General features: G+C 43.6%; 1 protein-coding gene across 3 annotated transcripts in view; it reads left to right on the top strand.

Moving 5' to 3' along the window:
* RB1 (RB transcriptional corepressor 1) overlaps positions 1–26,470 on the top strand; it is a 128,610-nt gene that overhangs the window by 60,576 nt on the left and 41,564 nt on the right. The window contains exons 1-9 of one of the 3 annotated variants that reach the window (XM_081210633.1): positions 1,462–1,481; positions 2,376–2,490; positions 3,475–3,584; positions 4,646–4,780; positions 8,550–8,588; positions 9,075–9,142; positions 10,948–11,058; positions 13,446–13,588; positions 14,320–14,397. In XM_081210633.1, coding sequence (XP_081066759.1) covers positions 1,480–1,481; positions 2,376–2,490; positions 3,475–3,584; positions 4,646–4,780; positions 8,550–8,588; positions 9,075–9,142; positions 10,948–11,058; positions 13,446–13,588; positions 14,320–14,397 — 801 coding nt within the window. In that variant the 5' untranslated portion in view covers positions 1,462–1,479. Of the gene's footprint in view, positions 1–1,461; positions 1,482–2,375; positions 2,491–3,474; positions 3,626–4,645; positions 4,781–8,549; positions 8,589–9,074; positions 9,143–10,947; positions 11,059–13,445; positions 13,589–14,319; positions 14,398–26,470 lie in introns of those variants that run through there. The other 2 variants (XM_081210632.1, XM_081210634.1) reach the window with 2 other exon arrangements.

The raw sequence follows: 26,470 nt of genomic DNA, 5'->3' as shown, positions 1-26,470 counted from the left end.
TGGGTTTGGGTCTGGTGTGGTTGATTGGAGATGGCGTTCTGTGTGCCTCTGGTTCTGGTGTCGGTTTTTGTGGGGAGGGCTAATTTCCAGATGTCTGGCAGGCGGGACGTGTCGTCACGCTTGTTCATGTTGTGAGGGTGTTTCTCTATCTCGAGAACACATGAAAGAAACAGGACACGAAATTAATTTTGCAGATTCCAAATTGCTCTTTAACATGGAACATCACCACAAGAGAATAATCATGGAAGCCATCGAGATAGAGAAACACCCTCACAACATGAACAAGCGTGACGACACGTCCCGCCTGCCAGACATCTGGAAATTAGCCCTCCCCACAAAAACCGACACCAGAACCAGAGGCACACAGAACGCCATCTCCAATCAACCACACCAGACCCAAACCCAGACCCTCTCCACAGATAAATTACAGACACCATCCAGTAGCCAAACCATAGTGGCACCTCCGGATGCTGCACCCCCCTGCAATCCCTACACAGATCTGGCTGGCACAGGGCACAAAACCACAGCTCGCCCCTATACACGAAGCCAAGCCAGAGCACAACTAAGTGCAGTACAACCATCTTCTCAGAAAAACTCTTCACAAGGTCAAGAGGTCAAGACACGAAAGCTTTAGCAACTAATCCACACCTAATGACCCTCCTAAGTGGTACTCAGAATATCACTCAAGTAATCACTCAAGATATCCCTCAAGTAATTAATGAACAAAAGAAGAAAAGGCACATTAACCTAGGAACTTCCTCTCTGCCCAGAACGTTGGAGGCTATACACCACACCCCCTCAACAGTATTTATAGGAACTCAAACACTGAGATCCTGCTCTGTTCTAGTAACAAGAAGCCGAAAGCACCAGCCTGAAGATGACGAGTGAGACCTCGTCGAAACGTCGCCTAGACACCCCAACTCTTACACAGGAAGACACCCGAAGACACCAAAACCTACATATATATATATATATATATATATATATATATATATATATATATATATACACAAACAAACAAACCTTATCCTCATCATCCTGGGAACTGTAGTGGTTTAACAGTTAATCCTTCCCACGGAACTCTTGAAACCGTAGCTCTAAGCAGTAGTGCAGTGCGGCTGCAGTATATAATTTGTGTTTCTTGTTTTGGTGTAGAGTACGAATACTGTTGATAAAAGCTGGTTCATTATGTGCTGATGTTGCTGCAATACTACGTGGTCTGAAGAATGAACTTTATGATTGCCCAAAGAATCCTGATACTCTTCATCCTGATAAATGAAGAATAATCCATAACCCACCTTAAACTTAGCTTATGGTCATTTCCCCCCTACAAGATTACAAAGCAAATGGAGGCAAGATGGGGGATCTAGCAGAAGAGGGCATGAATGCTCTGCACAAAAGAAAAGTTCTTTAGTACACAGAAGCAGTCAAGTGGGAAAGCTGCCTAGAAGAGAAGGGACTGCAGTTCCATTCTAGCAGATGTAAAAACCAAACATATCTTACTCACTTAGAAGAGGTAGTTTGGCAAAATCTGTATCTCTATAAATTTGTGAACAACTTTGCATAGCCAATTTATTTGGTTCTTTTTGTAATTTGTGGTATTTGGAGGATTGTAACCAGCCATAGTAAAACGGTTCATACAGAGAGCAGAGGGGGACTTTAATGTAGGAATGTATAAGACAGTAACACCCAGTGAACTTCATGGCTGAGTGGGGATTTGAACCCAGGTCTCCCAGTCCTATTCCCTACCGACACTCTAACCGCTCGCTGGGGAGAACCTTTTTCTTTCAGTTTGCAAAGTCACAGCTTCTGTGATAGGTGGAGCTGCCAGTGAGGGACGTTGACTCATTCTGTACATTCATACCTGCATAGCATGATTTTTTAAAAATTTTAATGTTTTTATTTCTGTAAAGGAAAACACTTCCCTGTAAATGGTACAGGAGCAGTGGCGTAGTTGAGGGGTGTGGAGCTGGGGGAGCATGGCCCCCCAGGCACATTTTTTGGAAGGGAACTCCCCACCCCTGCAAAAATCCTAATCCTTTTTGTCATAGTTTCCCATCTGCACCCCATGCTCAGCCTCCATCCCTTGAAGGAAAAGATGCAACAGATCCAAATAAAGGGAGCAAACCTTTATTCTTCCAAGCAAGCCAGCAAAAATAATATTATGAGACGAAATGAAAGGCAAAGCAAGAGGGATTGCTTTACTGCTAGAACCATTTATTTTTGAGAAATAAGATCACCATTAGAAGCCCCTTTAAATCATCAGCCAGCACAGGAATCAGCAGCAGAAGCCCCACAAGCACAGCATGTCTCAGCGAAAGATTGGAGGGGACGGGTGAAAATCAGTCAGATTTTGATACATTTTTCTTCCTTAGGCTTCCATTTGCTGAAAAAGCATTTTTTGCCCTATGTGATGCTTTGCATGTGACGGACAGTGTGCGAGTAACCGCTTGGAAGACTTATGAAAAAGTGTCTCTGGATGGAGTTGTAGTAAGTATATGATTTGTTTCTTAACAGATTAATGGCCATTTATGTTAGAATGTGCTCAAGATATAAAATACTTATGAAGACTGAGACAATAATACTAAACCAAAAACTTTACTAGCCTCTCTTTATACTCAAAACATTTTTTTTCTGCCTTTGTTTCTATTTCATCTTATGCAGTTGAGTTGGTTTGCGAACAAACAGTATTGGTAGAAATCATGCATATGTAATGGTCTTCTAAAAAATAATAAATTTAGTGTGAACCTTAGATATTTCTGAAATTGCATTAATCAAATGTAGGCATTTATGACCAGTAACATTTAAATGGGGTTCAGTTCTTTCCTGTATAAGCACAACACTCATGTGCATAAAGACCTTTTCCCCTCCCCAATTGCCGTGTGCAGTTGGGGCCTCAGCAGACCAGGCAGGTCTAGGAATGGGAATCCTAGGCCTCCTGCCGTTCCCATACAGATGTTCCAAGCTCACATTGTGGAATAAGGTGGAGAGGAGAAGCTGTATGGGCATGTGGGAAATGTTTTTGTTCCTCACCATGTCTAGATATGTCCTGCGCATGTGTCTACAGGTACCCTGAGGAGGGAAACCTGGGCTCTGGTGTGCCCTGTTGGGCCACACACATGGGACACAATCCCCTTCTGAAGTGCTAGAGTGCTTCTGTTTCCTATTGAGGTCCATGGAAGAGCCTGGGATGTGCTTAATTTTTTCACATTGACATGAATGGGGTTTCAGTATCCTAATCTTAAAATCTATCTTAAAAACGAATTCCACTGATTCTGAGGGGCTGCAGGAGAACCTCAGCTATTTTTATATCATATCCATTTGACATTTGCTTCTTGGTATTATTTGCCAAATCATACCAGCATATGCATATTCCTAAGAAAACGCACAGTTTTGTCTTAAGAAACAACATTGACTACTCAGTTCTGCTTCTGATTTACAATGAGCATGAAAACTACTATTTGTTTTGTCTAGGAGAGCCACCTTAAAAAAGAATGGTGGGGGATCTGTATTTTTACAGCAGCCATTGACCTGGATGAGGTGACATTCACTTTTACAGAGCTTCTGAAATGCCTAGGTATTAGGTAGGTTTGTTGTATCAGCTGAGTTTGATACAATTCAACAGGTATGGAATAATTCTGTGCGTGTATTTTGTCGGAGGCTTATTTCCCGACTCCTGTGAATGGTTCTGTTGCTGTGGTTTTGCCTAAAGCAATGTCTAACCAGGGTCTTGGATTTAACAAGATAAATGTTTCCTCATTTCATTTGCATGAAGAGGGGTCTGAGATCAGTTTTTGTCAGATTGTACTTGAGAATGGGTAGGGACTGTTAACCTCCCTCCCTGTTTCCCATATCGAATCCTACCCTGCTGTGGAAGAATACAAATCCCGGCATTTCCTCCCGGCTGCAAAGCTTAATAGCAGCTTGGTGAGTCTGCACTTTTGGTCAGCGAAGTGCTGTGCTACTACCCTGATAACTTTTATCAAGCCCTCCATGCATTGCAGCTGCATTTAAATAACGGCTGGTGGAGTAGGGAATCGTGATAGCAGCTTTGCCATCTCATGTCTGTTTTAGGCCAGGGAAAGAGAGTGGTGTGAGTTGGCTGAAGGTTGAAGTGTGATGAGATAGAGTTTTTTTCTTTGGGACTCCAGGGTGAGGTGGTGGATAGGCTGCCTGGGGCCAGTTTGCCTCCTCCTGTGCCTGGCTTGGGGATAAAGCAAATACAGTGGTACCTCACAAGACGAAAAACGCGCAAGACGAAAGAGTTTTCCGTTTTTTTTAGTCGTTCCGCAAGATGAATTTCCCTATGGGCTTGCTTCGCAAGATGAAACGTCTTGCGAGTTCTTGCGAGTTTGTTTCCTTTTTCTTAAAGCCGTTAATAGCCGCTAAGCCGCTAATAGCCGTGCTTCGCAAGACGAAAAAACCGCAAGAAGAAGAGACTCGCGGAACGGATTAATTTCGTCTTGCGAGGCACCACTGTATTTTAAAGGCCCTAGAGAGCTTCCCTGCTCTGTTAGCCGAGCAAAGCTTAAATCCTGTAGCATTGCTCAAGGAAAGTTTGGTCCTTTTTGAGAAATTGGCTTTTAATATGTGCTTTGAGCCTTATGGAAATACTTGATTATTGACTGTTATGTTTTTCTTGCAGCGTTTGCAAATTTGTGTACATGATTAAAGAAATGGATGTCAATATGGACACCATTAGTACTAAAGCGGAAAGTACTATATCACACCTAAAGAAAAAATACGATGTCCTGCTTGCACTATACCACAAGTTGGAAAGGTAAAGTGCTTATTGTTTGCTGCGTTCTAAAACCTAGTTTAAATTTAAATTTCCTGTTTTGAGGGAATTACAGCATTAAAATGAACATTGTATTTGGGGATTAAGAGTGGTGTAGTGGCTGGAATGTTGGTCTATGACCTGGGAGACTGATGTTCTCGTACCCTCTCAGCCATGAAGCTCGTTGGGTGACCTTGGAGCTGTCACTGTCTCTCAAAAATGATAGAAAAGCAAAACAAAAAACAAAAAACAGAAAAGCAAATAAAAAAAGATTTTTTAAAAAATGAAAAAAAGTTCACAATTCAGCCAAATTAATTCAGAATTACACAAGCACATACAGTGTCTTTTGAAAATTGATAGTACAACAATGAACAATGCTTGCCTGGATCATGTACTACTACTACTACTACCACTACCAATTTTTTATTTGTATCCCGCCCTCCCTGGCAGAGGCCAGGCACAGAGCGGCTAACATTATAAAAACAGTTACAGATAGGTAGCCGTGTTGGTCTGCCATAGTCAAAATAAAAAAAAATTCCTTCCAGTAGCCCCTTAAAGACCAACTAAGTTAGTTCTTGGTATGAGCTTTCGTGTGCATGCACACTTGTGTGTATCTGAAGAAGTGTGCATGCACACGAAAGCTCATACCAAGAACTAACTTAGTTGGTCTTTAAGGGGCTACTGGAAGGAATTTTTTTATTTTGATTATAAAAACAACGCAATATGCATAAAAACAGACATCAGTTAATTAAAATACGTCTTAAACTTAATTCAGACAAGTTGAAATCTGGGCAGGTGGCAATTATCAGGTTAGAATTGAGAATTGGTTAATACTTGCCAGGACCAACTGTTTCCACTGAGCATACAAGGACCTTGAGCTGTGGCCAATCAGTGAGCTGTGCGGCGGCGCCTGCCGCTACCTTCCAGAGGAGTCAGATGCCTTACGGTAGCTTCGGGGGCCTTATATTCCGGGGAGGCCTTATTATTCGGGGAGAGGCCTTATTATTGGGGAGGTCTTATTTTCGTGGGATGCCTTATATTACAGTGAGAGGCAAAACTGGAAGTAGGTCTTATTTTGGGGGGATGGCTTACTTTCGGGGAAGGACGGTAAGTCTGACCTGTTCAAGGAACCTTCCATAATGGAAGATGAAAGACTTGTTCTCTTTGAGGAATGCCCTCTAGCCAAGTGTGCTTTCTATGGCTGCAAAAGCTTAAATATCAAGAATAATTTAGTCTCCGTCAGGGATGACCATGGTAGCCACTTTGTGGATGAAAGTTGAGATTAATATTTAATATTCTAGGGTTGTATCCAACCAAGTTCCACTGACACAGCAGGAATCGCCCTTTCTCTCCTCCAAAGTCTTCTCTGGGGAGTGGCAGCCCCATGGCGTGAGCAGAGGTCTGCTCTGTTTGTGCGAGGGCCGTGTGGGATGCAACCCACAATCCTCAGCACTTGCCTCTCTGACACAGGCGGCTGCTGGATCAACAGATAGGGACAGTCTCACTGTGTCTAAGTTGGTAGCAAATACCAGTGTATGTTAAAGAGCAGCTTGGGTCTGATGTGACATAATTTTAATGTAGGATTTCCCCCTTCTCTGTACTGAAAAGTTGGGTGCCAATTCTCCATTTCTAAATTAAATACCTGATGGGCCAAAACATTGTTTTAATGCAGATTCATATGTTGGTTTTCAGTATGCAGTTAGAATCGCCTCCAGGTGACCAGGCAGGAGAACATGGCAAAAGTTGTTGTTTTTGTCTCTCTGTGTGGTGATATATCACTGACATGTAGCTAGGAGGGCTATTAAAGAAAACTGTAGGCTAGTCGTCTTGTGGACATATTTGTTGGCTAATGTTTACAGAGCCAGAACTCCACCCATGGGACACTCGCCTGGAGGAAAGCAGGGGTGTCCATTCTCCTTTCCCACTATGGCCCTCCAAAACCGGGGGGGGGGGGATAGAGGGCTGCCGTGAGAAGGGGAGATTGGCAAGAATCACTCTTTCTTCAGCAGTCATAAACTAATACACAATTCACATCAGTGACACATTGTTAACATCACATTTTAAATAGCAATTGCTAACAGGACGGCACAAGCATAAATGGGTCTCAGCAGCAGAGCACAAAACCATGAGTCTTTTGAATAATATTTGCAAATAATGGCATGTAAGTGTGTGTGTGTGTGTGTGTGTGTGCGCACGCACACGCTATAATTATGTAAATTATTATGCTACATTTGAACTTGCATGTTTAAATTTGTTCATTCAATAAAGATACTGGTACCATACTTAAGATCTCAAAATAGTCTACTCTTTATTGCTCTTGGATGGCCATCTGTCATGGATCCTTTAGCTGAGTGAGATTCCTGCATTTCAGGGGGTTGGACTAGAGGACCCCTCGGTCCCTTCCAACTCTGCGATTCTGTGTTTCTAATACGTCCTTTAGCAACATCATTCCACCACAAATTTGCAGCATTGAAATCCTCCGGGCTGGAAGGGGGTGTTTGAATGGTGTGAAAGGGAACAAGGAGGAGAAGTTTTAAACTTCCTGTTAAGTCTCCCTGTAAAATACTGCAGGGAGTATCAGCATCCAGTGGTACCTCTGGATGCAAATGGGATCCGTTCCAGAGCCACGTCCGCATTCTGAAGCAAACACAACCCACGTGTGCGAGGGTCACGATTCGCTGCTTCCGTGCATGCACGTGACATCATTTTAAGCATCTGCTCATGCACAAGTGGCGAAACACGGAAGTAACACATTTCGTTACTTCCGGGTCGCTGCGGAACGCAACCTGAAAATGCTCAGCCTGAAGCTACTTTAACCCGAGGTATGACTGTACTACAGTACATAAAGGGAACAGAGCAGTTCCCTCAAGCTGCCAGTTACTAGCATGTCTCTCAAGCTGAGCTGAAGTTTGGATAAGGGAGAGGAATAAGCAACTCTGCTACACAAACACAAAGTAAAAACAAAAACCTGGTATCATTCCTATTTGGGGCTTTCACAACTAAGCGGTGTCCAAGAATATCCAGGTAACCCTGAAAAGACGCACCCCAAGTTACTGGACATGTTTTGCTTTGTGTGCAAGGGATCTCCCGCCTTCCAAAGCCCAGAGGGGCTCCATATCCACACTGAACTCTTCCTCGGAGGGTTCCTGGACCCTCACAAAGCTCTTCCTGCCCTCTGCCCCCCTCAGCCTGAGACGACGTAATGCAGGGGGGCTTCTCACAGCCTCACACAGGAGAGATCCATTCCCTGGCGTGCTTCCCTTCCCTTCCGCAGCTCCCTCCAGCCTTGGGACGCCTTTCTCCCCCCACGGCCTCAGCGCCTGCAGCCACAAGTTGGATCTGAAGTCTTAGGCAAGGCATAATGCGACAAGATTTCAGAAACTGCTCACAATCATAAAATTCCTTGTTGTAGAACGGGCCCGCCGCCGTGGGCTTTTCAGGTGCTTGCTAAATGGTACATATATTATGTATAAAATAATAGTGTATAGTATAATAGTATATAGTATAGAAATAATAGTAGACAGATTTTAGCATTCATATGTGATACGGAACGGATGATAGTATAAATTTCAGCATAACTGGAAAAACCGCTGCAGAATTTCATTTTGCATCCCTTTGGCTCCTGCTAAAAACCATCTGGGATCCAACCCTCTCCCAGCCAAACACATTTTCTTCAAAGCAGCTGTGACTTTAGAATACTCTGGGTATGCTGAGTTGAAATCTTAAGTTTTAGAGTGCACTGATACACCTTTTTTCTTTTTCTTTTTAAAAGAACTTGTGGACTTATCTATGTTGAGCATCCTGATGATCAGTAAGTTTGTCTGTTTTCATAAAATCAAAGAAATGATGTGTGAGCTGCTAGCTAGTGCATAGGTTCACAAGATAGCAGTTGGCAAAGGGTAGGAGTATGTTTCACCGTTATAATGTGAAGGTATATTGTTTTAATAAACTGTTGGGGGTGTGGGGGTGCTGTTTTTGTTTGTTACTATGTTAGGTATTTTTATATTACAAACTGCCCTGTCATCCTCGGATGAAGGGTGGTATAGAATTTATTATTATTATTATTATTATTATTATTATTATTATTATTACAGTTTTAGAGAAAACTCCATGTCCCAGAGCAAGCAGTTCAAGCAGCCGAAAGTATACAGTAACTGTATTTTTTGGCTTAAAAACTCACAGCCACACAAAGCATTAAACCTTTGGTTTAAATCACTTAGCTGCATACCTTTTAAAAAGTGTTTTAACGCAGGAAATGTAGAATCGTCACTGTAATGTTTTTCTCTTCTATTTGTAGAGTTTGTGCTGAACCAAGTTCTTCACTAGTTCTAAAACTATGCTGGATCATGTTTCTTTTGGCAAAAGGTAAGTAGTAGTATCCTTCAGTGTTTAAAAGAAAAAAGAACCCCCCAAAATTGGTTTGACTATTTTGACTCTTAAGCTTTGCATTAATATTATAAGCCACCTGGGGAATGCTGTTATTGGGACCATATATATATATATATATGCTGATCAGTCATTGATCAGTCAGTCAGTAAAATAATTTGAAATCTGAGAAAAGCAAGCATAGGGCTGGTTCCTACTCTGTGTGTGTGTGTGTGTGTGTGTGAGAGAGAGAGAGAGAGAGAGAGAGAGAGAGAGAGAATTGGGCGATATTCAGCTGGTAAAGTGATGACAAAGCTTCTCTCAGGAATACAATTGAAAGAAAAATAGCAGAGGAAGATACTTATCAACTACCAGCTGAAATTTTTTTCTAGGCATGTTTGACTTAATTAGAGAATCTTCCTGTCATTTTTACCATATAGTTGCCAAGCTAAGCAGTCATATTACCAAGCTGAATTCAGTGCTGCATTTGTGCTGAAATAAACCTCCTGATCATGTATAGTGGAGGCCTTTGTGTAATACCTTGGTGTGCTACTGTTGTTTAGCGTGGGCATATCCTAAAGCAACAGGGGCCATTTTGGATAAACCATGATGACCTGCCAGTGACCTGATATCAGGCGCAAGAGAGTTAAGGGAATCTCTTATTTCAAATCTACATAAGCACCATTGCACTAAGGTTGGAGGAAGCCTTCCAGGAGGAAAAGGTAGCAATGAGACCGCTTATCTCTTCTAAGCACCACGGTGGTCAGATCAGAGAGAAGCTGTCAGCTTAAGGGAGAGGTTTGTGGAAATGCTGCTTTTTGCTGTCGTTCTTATCCCTGTGGTGCTCAGTCCTCTGGAAAAAGCAAGCAGAGGAATCTTAAAGGGAATGGGCTGGAAATGCTAAACATGTGTGTGCGCGCCTGTCTGGCTGCTTGCAGGTCTGGTGTGTGAGAGAGGGAAAGAAATGTGTGCTTAGTGCGCATATTTGGGACAATGGAAGAGGGAAAAGGCACATACATTTTTCTTGTTTTTGCCTCCTTGCCTTTGCCTTGCCAAGTTTTGCCCTGCCCACCATGGGAACGGGCCCCTCAGAATGTTGGACAAGCTCTGATCTGGCCCTCAGTCTGAAATAGGTGCTTAGTTCCTGTCTTAAAACTTTATTTGAGCGAGGTCTTGAATACTAGGCCTTGAAAATTGTTCATGATTATAAAGCATTTGGCAACCTAGATAATTTGCTGAAGAGCCATAAGATACATAGTGTTGCATCCAGATTGTCTCTTCTGCAAAAGGAAGAGCTCCTTTCATTCACAGAAGGAGCTGAGCTCCAACAGAGGCCTCTGCTGGAGGGTGGGGAGCCAATGTCTGCTGATTCCCCCAGTCACCCACCCACCTCCCCCCTCTTCTGGAATGTCCCCAAACTCTCCCTTGTAGCTTTTCAGGAAGCAAAAGGGGCTGCAAGGGAATGGGGATTGTGCAACAGTGGCCAGCAGGAGTGTCCCATGAGCTCTAAATCCACGCCTAGATCCATTAGCAGAAGCCAACCCAAGGGCTCCTGCTAACCCAGTGGGGTTTTGCCCTCATGGCCAGATTGGGAGAACCCTCCAGAAGAGCAGGAAAGGGGAGATCCTTATGCTGAGCAGGCAGAAATGCTTGCGCTGGCAGAACACTCTCCTTAGCCCTGTCTTGAATTCCACCCTGTCTAGTTCCAGCCTAGTTTCCCCAAATGTGAAACATGATACATTTTTCACTTATGGTTTAAAGAGGTGTTGATTGAAAATGTTCTCTCATTTTTCTAATGTTTTCAGGAAAAATACTACAGATGGAAGAAGATTTGGTTATTTCCTTCCAGTTGCTGCTTTGTGTCCTTGATTATTTTATCAAACTGGTGCCTCCAGCAGTACTCAACGAACCATACAGTAAGGATTTAAGCTTTTCATTGCACACAACAGTAATCATGTTTGTAGTCCACATAAGAGATTGTGTGTTCTGTTCTGAAAAGATAATTTTATAAGTTGTTTAAATTGACCCCACTTTCATTTACTGTGTTGCTTATATTTGTGCCCCTTAGTGCATTCTGTACCAGAGCGACTGTTCAGCCCTGCAGATACATGTTGCTACAAAGGAGCAGCAAAAATGTAAAGGCTTACACTTAATAATATTTGGGAATCATGCTTGAGTATTGAAAACAATAACTGCAATATTTGCATTTTATAATACAGTACTTGCATAACCTTTGTATTGCTGCAATGCCCTTTAGAATCATTTCCCCATATTCTCTACATCTCTGAAAGACTTGTTGTGGTCACCGACAGGACTTTCAAAAGGAAATGCATAAAGTACATTCCAATAGTACATTCCAAACCCAAAGAGGATTTTTAATGAAAATGACACAAAGAAAATGGAAACATCTGTTTTAATCTGAGTTTTGTTCTTGTATTTTTGCATGCTGCTTAAAAATATTAAAATATTGTTTACAAATCCTTTTTTAAGGGAAATAATAAATATTTACCTATGAAAGTTTTATTTGTACTTTACTAACTGGCCTGGTGGATGCTTGAATATATGTTAGATTTTGGTTTAAAGCATCCCTGAAATCTTTCAGAGAGCTATGTCATGTTTTAAAAGGTTTTTTAAAAATAAAATTGGTTTGTGAATTTGTCCTAGAGCTCTGTACAAACTGATATTCTGGCATCAAAAATATATGGTGATACATATACTATGAATGTACATGTCACGTGAATGTGTGCTCTGAATTTTGTACTGATCCGAGTCAGACTCCGTAGGCCAGGGGAAGCCAACCTTTTTGGACCAGTGGGCACATTGCCGGTTTTAAAAGAGTGCTGTTTTGCAGTAACAAAATGGCTACCATGGGGGAGTGGCATAACATTGCAGCTCACTTCAGAAAGTCAGCCAATGTAATTGCTGCCCAATTACAACAGAAAGCCTTCCACAGTACCAGGAAAAATGTACACAGTAGCCACAATCACTTCTCTCCCTCGCACTCATGCCACATATGCAGACCACTGACACACAGGCCTCTCTCTCTCTTGCGTTCACACCCCCTTCAGGTACGCAGCCACACGTGCCACCCTTCCTCTCTCTCTCTCTCTCTCTCTCTCTCTCTCTCTCTCTGGCCAAATGCATCTCCTCTGTCTCTCTTTCTCTCTCTTTGACCACACAGTCATGTGCCCCCCCATCTCACACTGCACACATATCTCTCCCCTCTCTCTCTCCTCTGCCTCTTCTCCCCCCACCCCAAATCTTTCCAAACCAGCCAGAATGCAGTTGCGGGGGGGGGGCTTCCAGTTCTAGCAGCCACTCCACACTTCTGCCATTTCCTGTTATTTAATTTTTTGTGGGTTACCTGGACACAGGTGCCTGGGGATGCCAGGGAAGGCCTTTGTGAGAGTCGTGGAACCCAAGGGCACCAAACTGGTGGTCCTCACAGTAGGCAAAAGGCCCCACTATACTGTATAAGGCTATTGCTTCATGCTGTTCTTCATTACTGTTGAAAGAAAATCCTGAAATAGTGCCAGTTGCAGAATCATTTTAGATTTCAAGATGAGGCAAAACTGTTTTGGTTGGTGGCTGAAAAACGAGACACATTTGATTCAGAAATACTAAACTCTATTAATTCCTAAGTGTGAGACTAAAATAGTGTTCCTGTTTGTAGAATGACATAGAAAGAAACACAATGATGAGTTCTAGAACTATCTAAAATGCAACACAGATATTTCTAATACTGTTTTTATGTTTTAATATTTATTGCAAAACCCCTAAAAGGGACAAAAAATATAGATATCCAGATCTTTAAAATTAGGGACACCATTTTCTGATTGCACTGTAAAAAGGTGTGTGTGTGTGTGTACACCCACCCACACCCACCCACCCACATTTTTGTCCCTTTTAGGGGTTTTGCAAGAAATATTAAAACATAAAACCAGTATTAGAAATATCTGTTGCATTTTAGATAGATCTCGAACTGATCATTGTGTTTCTTTCTATGTGATTCATAGAGAGAGAGAGAAGTGAGAAAAGCCGAGGGATGGATGTGAATGCAGTTGAGTGTTGAGGATTAAGGGCTTGTGCCAAAGTTCCAAGGATATTTAAAGAAAGCAGGAGTCTTCGGAGGGTTATGCATAGTAAGAGTTACTTCTTGTTTAATAGGTGTTCTCATTTCCTTTTCAGATATACAGATAAAGCTTTTAAAAACTTATTTTCATATGCTTAAAATATTGCTTTTTTTGCATTTTGCTTTGACTTAATGATGTATGATGAACAAATACTTGCCTTCTTCCCATAGAATCCCTGAGTGCAATGTCTGTTAATAGCTCAGCTCGAACTTACAGGCGAACTCAAAACAGGAGTATACGTACTTCAAAAACAGACACAGAAATAAAGGTTATCGAAGAGCTTTGTAAAGAACATGATTGTAATTTGGATGAGGTAAAACCAGATTAGTGTTGTTGTTGTTGTTGTTGTTATAAAAAAACCAGTTTTCTGCAATGTCCTCCCCTGCCCCCCCCCAGGTGACCCACTCCCTTCCTCAATTGCCTACAATCCCCCACTTCTCCTCCTAGTTTCTCAGCCTCTTATGGTTTGTGTCCCTCTCCCTGTGATCTAATGCCTCCTGAGCCCTTTTATGTTTGTCCTGGTAAAACTAATTTCTCCCACCGCTTAGAGAAGCTGCCCTGCCCTGTTGCCGGCCCGCCATGGACTTCTCTTCTCCCTCACATCTTGACCTCAGCAGTTAAATATATGTGAATGTTCCATAACCTCATAGCCCCCCAGTCAGTGTATAAGAATGGGTTGAAGTCCAAGAGCAATGATCTGTTATTTATCTATTACAGTTTCATCTGGTGTATCTACTCCTAACATTAATGACATAATAGCCTTCGGCACTGAAGGATTCCCTTTCTTTCCTCTTTGGAGATTGAAACCTTTGCCTTGTTTTCAGTGTAGTGGGGTCAGGAAGAGTGCCTTTGAACTCTTGAATTTAGCTCTCAAAAGTTAAAGCAATTGAAGATACTTAATAAAGTAATTTTAAAATCTAATGTCTGCATGTGGGCAACTGCTCAGACCTGGAAATAAGTTTTTCAATAAGCTTGTTTTGCTATATTATGCATGAAACTAAGAGACCACCTAATAGTGACACTTTTTTTTTTTACCTTTTCAAGGTGAAAAATGTTTACTTTACTAGTTTTATTCCATTCCTGAACTCTTTGGGTATTACACCTTCCAGTGGACTTCCAGAGGTAACATTAGTGTAATTTTAAAATCTTTAATTAAGGGTTGTCACAGTGAATCCTAGTTATGTTTTTGTTAGTTTTATTCTGTCTAATTCTTATAAATAGTTTATATAGGAGTAGCTACTTCACATCTTTTTGATATGATAGGTCCTTGGAAAATGTCAGATTAAAGAGATTAAGAAGAACTTTAAACTGACAATCAAAGGGTTGTCATATAGATGATGGAGCAAATTTATTTCCTGTTGTGCCAGAGAGTAGGGCTCAAACCAGTGAGTTCAGTTACAGGAAAAAGGACTTAGACTAAACATCAGGAAGAACCTCCCAATTGTATACACCAGCAGAATACCTTGCAAAGAGCTAGACTGTTGAAAGTTTTGAAGTACAGTGGTACCTTGGTTCTCAAACGCCTTGGTACTCAAACAACTTGGAACCCAAACACTGCAAACCTGGAAGTAAGTGTCCCAGTTTGCGAACCTTTTTCGGAAGCCAAATGTGCTCCATTTTGAGTGTTACACTTCCGTTTTGAGTGTTACACTGAGGTCTGTCTGTTTTTGCTATTTATTTTGTGTTTTTTGGTAGCTCTTTTTGTTTTGTTTTTGTGACTGTAGAACACAGTTCAGCTACTGATTAATTGGTTGTGTGACTGCAGTACATTGTTTATTGCTTTCTTTTTATGGATCAGTGGTATAGTTAGATAGTAAAATTCATCTTTAATTGCTGTTTTAGTGGTTGTTTTTAAAAGTCTGGAACGGATTAATCCATTTTGCATTACTTTCTATGGCAAAGCGTGCCTTGGTTTTGGAATGGACTTTCGGAACGAATTCAGTTTGAGAACCAAAGCACCACTGTATAGGCTCTTGGATGCTGTAACAGTAGAGTTTGTTAATCAGTAGTGGGTTGGTGGAGTAGATTATTTTGAAAGTCTCTTCCAACTGCACAGTCCTCTAATTACTTTCAGAAATGAATTGAATTGCAAATAAATAGCTTTCATATGAATAGTTAGACAATTGTGAGCCTAGGTCTTGTAATAAATTTTGATTGCCTCCCCAAGGGGCCCCCTCCTCAGAAGAAGGACCAGGGCCCTGGAAGGAGCGCAAATGAAGGCTCTGTACCGGTCGGGAAGAGACAGAGACCACACCAGGATTGGAAAAAGCAAAGCCTGATCTTTATTGAAAGAACAGGAAAAAAAACAAACCAACAACACAAAAAACTGTTGCAACAGGGTCCCCGCTCACGCAATGACACGGAGTCAGAGACCCTGAACAAAGGGACTGCCTTGATTCTTATACCTTTTGATTTTCATTCAGATCAATAGCAAGGAGGTGGGGGGAAGCGATATGAGGGGTGTGAAGAGTTGATTAACATAAGGTAAACAGGATGTTGAAAGAGTTTCTGGAGGTGTCAATTTGCTGAAGGGCTCAGGTGGTAGGTGTCGATCTTCAGGTGGTATGTCGTGTTAATTAATTTTGGATCTGCTTAAAATGGCTTTTCCTTTATCTACAGGAAAACCTCCGCAACTGTTGATAATCAGCATGCAGGTGTGAGGCTGGATGTTTGAGAAGATGTTCGGGAAATAACTTAAATGTTAATGTGAAATCCTATTCTGCATTGCTATCAATTTGGGTGATAGCCTGATGTTTGCATACTTTTTTGGAAAATAGGATTGCTTTATTTTGAGCTCATATCTGTGTGTATTCATGGTATGGTTTGCAGACCCAGTAGGAGGCAGTGTGGTGGATTGAGTTTTGGCAGCCTTTTGGATACACTATTGAGTCAAGTATATACATTTTGAAATATTTAGATTGTTACATTATTTTAAAACTACATTTTGGATACATTCAGAAAAGTACAGCAAACTACATTTTGGATACATTCAATACTTTTTAAAAGGATAGCTTCATGGAGAAAGAGGTACATGGCAGCAGGCACGTTACGTTAAGATGATGCATTAAAAGGCACACATTATATTACATTCAATGATACGTGAAGAGACACAGTAAGATGGCATCTTCCCAACAATGCATTCTTTAAGGCACAGTTTATTATTATTGTGAGACTTGGGTAGGATGATATCATTAGGATCATTTTACCTTTATTCTCCTCTCTGACCCTGACTCTCTTATGACAATTCCCCTCTCTGAGGCTTAATTTTTTGGAAAAAAATTATTGCCTCACATCCATTGCTACATACTCTCCTTCTCCAAGGTGATACATGGGCAGGACCTCGGGAAGGGTGCGATCGGGTTGCAATGGTGCAAGAATGGGAGTGTGGGGTAAGGGTGAACGGAAACTGGACATAAGGATAGGAATACATTGTCCGCAGCAGCACAGGAGACCAAGGAAGACAATCAGGGAAATGAATATAATCAGTATGCCTCTTGCTAATTCACGGAGCCAAGAGGTCTGAGGTAGCCATGACCAAGGATCCCAATCGGAAAGACCTTCATGGGGGATCTCTTTCAGAGTATCAGTTAGGGAATCTATGGAGTCAAGGTGTCCAGTGATATTGAGGGTCTGGTCTGACACAAAGGAACAGCATTCTGTCCCGATTAATTTACAAGCACCTCCTTGGGATGACAATAAATAGTCCAGACATAAACGGTTTTGAATGGACATTTTGCGCACTTCAGTGAGCTCGGTAAGGACAGAACGTGTAGTGGCTTCTGACTCTTTCATGAATTGTAACAGGACATCAGCAAGCCTAAGAATGTCTAGGTGATTTGAGAAGGTTCCATAAGCGGGGAGGAGAGCTCGGAGCCACGTTTCCCCATTTGGTTTTGGCTGTGGGCGTGTCGTGGGAATGGGGGATCGCCTGTTTCTCAAGCGGCCGCCAGGTAGAGCTAGGGTAACTCTGAACCCTGGGTGAATGTGGCCGAGGTAACAGGACCCCTGCATATGAATAGAGACCCACGTATAAGCTCTTTGCGCACAGATCCAAAATAGTCCTCCCAGCGGCTTTTCTATACGCCCGGTGCGGAAGGCAGTAATGAGGTCTGGCATAGGTTTTTCTCGAGTGAAGGGTGTCAGTACTGCAGTCAAAGCATCACTGAGAGATTTGAATGAGCGGGTGTGGGAGTGGTTACGAACCAGTGTGGTGAGTCCCTCGGGGTCGGTTTTGATGGTAACATTACAGGCACTGGAGCCTACATGGTCTCCAGTTCCCGAGAACTCCTTGCACACTGGTCCAAAGGTTCGGCCACTCAGATAAATATATTGGGAGCTGGGTTTCAGGAAAGTTAGGTTGCGTTGAAGCAGATAACTAGATCTGTATTGATCTAGTGTAAGGGGTGTGCTTATGAAGGGTATCCCTTCATCAATATGTGACGGGGCGTGTGCACAGATCCAGCACTGCGAAAGATTTGTGGTTTGTACTACCTTCTGTAACAGTTGTACATAAGAGTTTGCTTGCCATGACGATAGTCTGCGGGCTGGGGGGGGAGGTGTTATTTCTGAGAGCTTAACATGTCTTGGGGCAGTTCCTATGGGTTGGACAGGGTCCTGGGACTTGAGGAGCATTGGGTCAGTTGCTATTCCCCCACATCGCTGCGGTCCCTCAGGATCCCATTCCAAGGTTTTCCCACCACCCACAGGATGCAACCACCCTTCAAGATACGCTTTTCCTACCCAGTCAGAAGTTGTGTGTAGGTCCCATATACAGCAGAATCTTCGGACGCAAATACCTTGGTAGGTGGAAGTAGCCATTTGATTGGTGCAATAAAATCCATAAGTCCAATGTTCGTAGTACATGGAATCTGTGTAGCTTTCCCAAAGTCCTTTGCCGATTTCAGAGGGTTGATAGTGTCTGCTGACTTTTCCCCATTCAGCTTGGATGTAAGTTCCATTGTGACAGGCCAAGCGGATCCATGGATCTTCAAGGGTGTATATGGCTCGTCCCAGGATGGCATAGGAGGCACTTCTGATGATAAGTTCCCAGGCTTGGGTGTTTCTGAGTCGTGGTCGGAAGGCGTGGGGAATCAGGTTCCTAGTGCCTGACAGGCAGAAGTCGAAATCTCCCAAGGCGTTGAAATCGTTGGTGTCAGTAAGGTCGCGATCAAGGTAGAAGTGTTCCACGGGGGTGTCTCCACACTGGGACCCTGGCGGTACACTGGTGGTGACTGGAAGGAGGGTACAGATGAGGTACAGGGACGTCAGGCAGGCGATTCTCCAGGAAGTCATAGTGGTGAACCTGTAAAAAGAAAAGAAGACAGACAACACACACAGACACACACACACAAGGAGGGGGAGGGGTGACAAAAAGGGGGGAACAAGGGGGAGAAGAGAGATTATCCAGTGTTGGAGCTGGTTTTTTCTTCCTTCCGGAACTGCATTCTGATGGGGGGTTGATCGGGGTCTTCTGGGCTAGGATCGACAAGTATCCTCGAGAGCCACTTTTCTTCAGAACTCTTCCCTGGTTCCTCTCCAGCTGCTAGGGGACTACGATTACCCCCGTTGTCATCAGTTGGGCAATCCTTATTGTCAGGCAGAGTCACGTCCGGCGGGGGGTCTGGGTCTGCGTCAGGGAAGCTTGGAGGATTGGACGTCTTGCAGAAGGTGTAATGGATCCAAGCACTCCTCTCTGATATTTTAATTGCGGTGGGTGTCGTGAGAAGGATCTGAAAGGGGCCTTCCCATGATGGCTCTAGAGTGTCCTTCCTAAATGATTTCACTAGGACCCAGTTCCCAGGTTGAAAGGGATGGGCATCCACATCCAGGGGAACATTTTGATTTGCTGCAGCGTATTGGTGCAGCTTCTTAAGATGTCGCTGTAGTTGTATAACATAATTAGTCAGTTCGTTTTCTCCCACCTCAAGTTCGGACACAGGAAGCTGAGTGGTGTGGGTAGGGGATGGGCGCCCAAACAAGAGTTCATAAGGGGAAAGTTTTAAGGTTCCTCTCGGTTGACTCCTGATATTGTGTAATACGATAGGAAGGGCGTTGATCCACTTGAGACCAGTGGCTGCACATATTTTTCCTAACTGAGTTTTGATTAGTCCATTCATGCGTTCAGTTTGCCCTGACGATGAGGGATGATACGGGGTGTGCAGCTGCCATTTAATGCCGAACGCTTTTGCTACTGACTGTACTATTTCTGCAGTAAAATGAGAGCCCCGGTCGCTGTCTAGACGTCTAGGTACTCCAAACCTGGGAATGATTTCTTGTACCAGAATACGGGCCACAGTTTGTGCAGTTGCACGCTTGACTGGATATGCTTCGGGCCAAAAGGACAACTGATCTGTTATGACAAGTATGAATTTATAGCCTAAGCATTTGGGAAGTTCTGCAAAGTCCAGTTGCAGGCTTTCAAAAGGGAGGAAAGCCCATGGTCGAGACCCAGGGGGCTTTTTGGGTTCCCTCTTTGGGTTGTAGCTGGCACAGATAGTGCAGTTCTTTGAAACAGCCTTTGCATGTTGATGAGCGCCTGGGGCGTACCAGTGTCTAAGGAGACTATCGGCCAGTCTATTTGCCCCCCAATGTGTGCATTGATGTAGGATACGCAAGTGTTTGGGGACCCATGCTTTGGGCATTATGAGGCGCCCATCAGGAAGTGTCCAGGTTTGACCAACTTTATGCCCCCCTATGTCCTGCCAATGCTTAACCTCCTCAGCCTGGGCTGAGTTGTACATACGTGCAAAATCAACGTCTGAAGGCACTACAAGAGCCTGGAATTCATTTTGAGGCTGTGAGGAAATTGCGGCTTCCTGAGCTGTAGAGTCGGCGATGCGATTTCCGACAGAGACAAAATCAGTTCCATTAGTGTGCGCTTTGCAATGAATTACAGAAATAGCCTCAGGAAGATGTATTGCATCCATGAGCCGCTTTACAAGTGGTGCATGTGAGATTTGGGTCCCTGCTGCTGTTAGAAATCCTCTTTGTTTCCATAGTATTCCTGTAGCATGGACTAGACCAAAACAGTATTTGGAGTCTGTATATATATTAATGCGCTTTCCTTCACTTAATTCGCATGCTCTTATTAAGGCAATTAGTTCAGCAGCTTGTGCACTATACCTAGGACTGATAGGCGCTGCTTCCAATATACTCTCATGGGTGACTACAGAATATCCTGTCTTCCGTACTCCAGAAATGGTTTTTGAACTCCCATCTGTAAAGATGGTGAGATCTGGGTCCTTTAATGGTAGATAATCTAAATCATCTCGTGGTTTTTCAGCCAGCCTGACAGCTTGGGTACAATCATGGTGGGGGGTGCCGTCATCAGGGAGTGGAAGGAGGGTTGCAGGATTGAGTGTATTAACCCTCTTAATGCGGACGTTTGAAGGGGTCAGTAGGGCAGCTTCATATTGGCTGAGTCTGGCGTTACTGAAGTGTTGGCAGCCGCGCAAATTTAGCAAGGTGGCTACTGCATGGGGCACATTTAGGACAAGTTCTTGGTTTTGCACGATTTCTAACGCCCTTTCCACCAATTCTGCTGATGCAGCTATTGCTCTCAGGCATCCTACTGTCCCTTTTGCAACGCTGTCCAGCTGGACGCTATAATAGGCAACTGGCCTTTCCTGTCCCCGGAATGTTTGAGTCAGAACCCCTGAAGCCACCCCTCTCTGTTCATGAACAAACAAGGAAAAGGGAAGCCGATAGTCAGGGAGCCCTAGGGCAGGTGCTGATCTTAGTTCACGTTTTATGGTTTCAAAGTTATTGAGGCACTCCTTAGTCCAATTAAGGGGTTCTGGTCCATCCTTATTAGTCATCTGCACCAGAGGTTTGGTCAGTTCACCATACCCCGGGATCCAGGCACGGCAGAATCCACTCATTCCTAGGAAACCTCTCAATTGTTTTTTAGTCTTTGGTAAGGGAACTCTCTCAATAGCTTCTACTCTTTCTGAGGTAAGGGCTCTAGTTCCCTGCCCTATAATATGGCCCAAATATTTGACTTTGGTAAGGCAGTACTGAAGTTTTTTTGGTGAGACTTTGTGCCCCTTGTGTGCCAATGCTGTAAGGAGGTAAATGGTGTCCTTTTGACAATTTTCCTCTGAGGTACTACTCAAGAGCAAGTCATCAACATACATCAAGAGTGCGGATCCTGCTGGGAACATTAAGTCCTGTAGGTCCTTATGCAGGGCTGATGTGAAGATGGTAGGGCTTTCTACATAGCCTTGGGGCAATCTAGTCCATGTTAATTGACTGCTTCCCCATGTAAACGCGAAAAGGAACTGGCTTTCCTCATGGACTCTTATAGAGAAAAATGCAGAGCACAGGTCCACGACACTGAAGTGTGTGCTGTCAGGAGGGATTCCTGTTAATATGGTATTTGGATTGGCCGTGATGGCATGTCTTGGGATTACAAAATTATTTATGATCCGCAAGTCCTGCACAAGGCGGTATCTGATGGGAGTACCTGGGGGGCCAGGTTTCTTGACAGGCAGGAGGGGTGAGTTACATGGACTGGCACAGGGCACAAGGATTCCTTGATCCATGAAGTCCTTTATCATTGGTTTCAATCCTTCTATTGCTTCTGTGGGGAGGGGATATTGCTTGACGCAAGGAAAAGGAATGTCTGTGCGGTATTTGATTATAACGGGGTCTGCAGATTTAAGAAGTCCTACTGCTGTGGAAGTGGTTCCCCATAGCCAAGGGGGCACAGTGTTCTCAATAGAAGGGGGTATTCCTACATCAGAGAGGTTTTCCTCTTTAACAATGCCTTGGAATGAGGCTACTGAGTCTTCAGGCATATGTAGGTAAATGCCATCAGGACTGCACATAATGGTAGCCTTGAGCTTACATAAAAGATCTCTTCCTAACAAATTTACAGGGCTTGAGGTGAGGAGAAAGGAATGCTCAGCTGCTAGAGGTCCCAAGGTAACAGTAGTGGGTTTGGAAAGATTACATGTCCTGGGAATTCCGTCAATGCCCATGATGCGTTGTTTTTGTTGGCTTGGGCTCAAATGACTATTACTTAGGGTAGAAAATGTAGCACCTGTGTCCACTAAACATCGATATTCATGTCCATCAATATTTATGGAACAAATAGGTTCATCTGAGGATAGATGAAAGGTTGGGCAAACTAGGGCAACAAAGTCGGAACTCCCTGCTGATTGTCAATAATTAGAGTAATGCTGTTGGTTCTGAAGAAAAGGATTTTGAAGTTGTTGCCCATGGCTCTGGTTCAGGGCCGGATTTAAATTAGTGGAATTCGTAGAGTTATGTGCTGAAACAGGGTCATCTAGGCGGTTAGGACAGTCTCTTCTAAAATGTCCCTCCTGCTGGCAGTGGAAACATTTCAGGACAGCGGGTCTATTACAGGAATTCTGTGGTGGGTTCATTTGAGCGAGTGGGTTATTATTTTGTCGAGGTCCTCGGAGACCAGTCTGAGGATAGGGATGGTTCAGCTGGGGTCTTTGAGAGTTTTGATAGGGGTGATTCATTTGAGGTTTATGAGAGTTCTGAGGGGTTCTGTAAGGTGGGCTTAGAGGCTGGGAGCTGTAGGGTGCCCTGAGGGCCAGAGCTAAGACTCTAGCTTTCTCCTCCCTTTCTCTTATTTCTTCCTTTTTCCTTCTTTCATCTCTTCCGTCGAAAACTGTCTTTGCAATAGCTAAGATTTCGGACATTGGCTTTCCTTCATAGCCTAATTGGAGGTTGAGAACCTTTTTTATATCTGGGTTTGATTGGTCCTTGAAAAAACTTTTTACGATGATTTGATTCTCAGGATTGTCAGGGTCTATTCCACCCCAAGTCCTGAAAGCTGATATTAGTCTGGTGTAAAAGGCAGAAGGGGTTTCGTCTGACCCTTGACTGATGGCTTGGATTTTTGTCCAATTTATGCCCTTTTTCCCCGCTAATTTTATGCCTTCCAGTATGGCTTTCCGGAAGATTTTTAAGCTCCAGATTCCTTCTTCTGTGTTATAGTCCCAACTTGGGTCATTATGTAGTTGAGGCACAGTTACCAGTTCAGCGTTGGCGGGTTTTTTGTCTTGGAATTGGGGTTTTCCTAATGCTTCTGCTGCCTTATTAAATATTTCCTCTCTTTCTGGGTCATTGAAGAGGGCGTTTAGGAGCATGTGAACATCAGCCCATGAAGGGTTGTGGGTTGAAAAAATAGTAGATATTTGACGATAGCATCGATCTGGATCTTCCTTTAAGGTGGTCATTTGATTTGACCAGTTCATTAGATCAGATGTAAGAAAGGGAACGTGGGAATACACAAACGTGGTAGGTCCTTCCGCGGTTGCTGGGGCCAGCGGAACGGATCTAAGGGGATACTGTCCCTTCCCTGTAATCTCAGAGTCTTTTGTTGAATCATTGAGGTTTTGTTCCCTTTTTGAATTAGCAACAACTTCTAATGCAGTAAGTAGTTGGGACACTAATTCTTCATCATGGAGTTTGCTACGAGTCCGATTTGCTACTGGGCTTGGGTTTAAATCTGGCATGGGAGGGGTGGAACTGTTAGTCAAGGTTCTATTAACGTCGATTTGCTTTAATTCGGGCATGGATGGCGTGGTATTTGTAGTTGAGGCTCTACCGATGTCAGACTGCTGGAGGTCTAGCGCTTGTGGACCATTGTTTTCTGCACTGGGAAGGCTGGCGGGGGTTGAAGTCCCAGACAAAGTGGAAAGCCTAAGCTCATTCTCAGGTGGTGGGGGAAAGCCAGTGATAGGTTGCTGCCTTGGAAATAAAACTAGAGGACTGGGATCGTCTTCTATAACGTCTTGATAGGAAGGGGGCTTCTTCTGGGTTGTTAGAATGGGCATCTGCCGGGACATGACACTTCCAGCTCTTAATTTCTCTCGGGAGCATTCGAATAGCTCAAGATATCGGATCTGAAGGGGATACTGGTCTTCCAGGGCAGTGCGTAGAGCAGCAAGGCGCTGGATGTTAAAAGATCCTTCCTTCACCCACCTTATTTCGTAAGGGTATCTTGTGGTAGCCCGCACCCAATTTTTGGTGCAGTGCTTCACCAATTTGGATCTGCAGAGGGTTCCAGTACCTGGCAATTCTTCCCAGGCTTTTAGTACATAATTAAGTGGACTGTCAGAGTCCAGGCGGGAAGTAAGCGCCAATTGGGCTTCCTTCTCGCCAGGGGTCTGAGGACTATTGCCTTTTGACAAGGCTGCACCCATTTTCTCAAGTGGAAGGGGTTGGACCTGGGCAATCTTCCGAAGGGTCCGAAATAAGGGAAACCTGGACAAATCTCTGAGGGGAACTGGACAAATCTCCGAGGGGGAAAACCTGGGGATACCTCACTTAATCTCTATTCTACAATTGGACAAATCTCCAAGGGGGAAAACCTGGGGATACTTGGACAAATCTCCGAGGGGAACTGGACAAATCTCCGAGGGGGAAAACCTGGGGATACCTCACTTAATCTCTATTCTACAACTCACAGCAACCTCCCTGCCTTTTACAATCTAACTCAGAGTCCCTACTGAACGCTTGCACACTTGCAATGCCAGATTGAGACTCAGAAATGACAAAGAAGGAAAGGAATCAGGTGCCCTTGCTTTCTCCGCTCACAGGTCATCTCTAACAAAGATCGCCATGGCAGAGGTGCGGCTACACCTGGGAGTTATAGTTTTGGGAATTATAGTTTTCAGTGCAGAAGAAATTGCACAACCTTTCTGGGCAAAACTCCGAAGGAATAGGTTGGCATACAGAGTTAAGTGGAAGAAATCACACACAACCTTTGCCTGGGCATACTCCGAAGGGCTAAGGCTGGTGTTGAGATCGAGGGGACAGAAAGGAGTAGAAGGCAATTTTTTCAAGAGTTAAAGTGAGGAAAGAAGTAAGGATTTGAGAAGTATAGGTTTGCTGTGGTTTGCAGAATCCCACCCCACTACCCGTTTCCCTGCTTATACTCACTTCGCAAGCGCGGTGTCTCTCGTCCTTCAGGAAGCTTCCAATTTTGAGATGACAGGAATATTGGGGAGAGAAACAGTCAGAAGGAAACAACCCCCCCAAAACAGCCGGCTAGATCACCGTTGCTTTTTCCTGGTTGGTCCTGTTGAGGATCCCAGTTAGAGCCGGGACTCAAGGTTTACCAGGGAAAGAAAAGCCCCCCTTGCAAACGGCTGGGTGCGCTTGGGCTTTCAGTCCCTGACACCCCAAAAATCCCGGGTAACCGGCCTCCTGCCTGGCTCGCCAAAAATGTAATAAATTTTGATTGCCTCCCCAAGGGGCCCCCTCCTCAGAAGAAGGACCAGGGCCCTGGAAGGAGCGCAAATGAAGGCTCTGTACCGGTCGGGAAGAGACAGAGACCACACCAGGATTGGAAAAAGCAAAGCCTGATCTTTATTGAAAGAACAGGAAAAAAAACAAACCAACAACACAAAAAACTGTTGCAACAGGGTCCCCGCTCACGCAATGACACGGAGTCAGAGACCCTGAACAAAGGGACTGCCTTGATTCTTATACCTTTTGATTTTCATTCAGATCAATAGCAAGGAGGTGGGGGGAAGCGATATGAGGGGTGTGAAGAGTTGATTAACATAAGGTAAACAGGATGTTGAAAGAGTTTCTGGAGGTGTCAATTTGCTGAAGGGCTCAGGTGGTAGGTGTCGATCTTCAGGTGGTATGTCGTGTTAATTAATTTTGGATCTGCTTAAAATGGCTTTTCCTTTATCTACAGGAAAACCTCCGCAACTGTTGATAATCAGCATGCAGGTGTGAGGCTGGATGTTTGAGAAGATGTTCGGGAAATAACTTAAATGTTAATGTGAAATCCTATTCTGCATTGCTATCAATTTGGGTGATAGCCTGATGTTTGCATACTTTTTTGGAAAATAGGATTGCTTTATTTTGAGCTCATATCTGTGTGTATTCATGGTATGGTTTGCAGACCCAGTAGGAGGCAGTGTGGTGGATTGAGTTTTGGCAGCCTTTTGGATACACTATTGAGTCAAGTATATACATTTTGAAATATTTAGATTGTTACATTATTTTAAAACTACATTTTGGATACATTCAGAAAAGTACAGCAAACTACATTTTGGATACATTCAATACTTTTTAAAAGGATAGCTTCATGGAGAAAGAGGTACATGGCAGCAGGCACGTTACGTTAAGATGATGCATTAAAAGGCACACATTATATTACATTCAATGATACGTGAAGAGACACAGTAAGATGGCATCT

The sequence above is a fragment of the Podarcis bocagei genome (assembly GCF_964188305.1).
Source record: "Podarcis bocagei genome assembly, chromosome: 1".
Taxonomy (NCBI): domain Eukaryota; kingdom Metazoa; phylum Chordata; class Lepidosauria; order Squamata; family Lacertidae; genus Podarcis; species Podarcis bocagei.
Note: the sequence above shows the minus strand (reverse complement) of the source record. Positions and strands in the feature narration are given on the sequence as shown.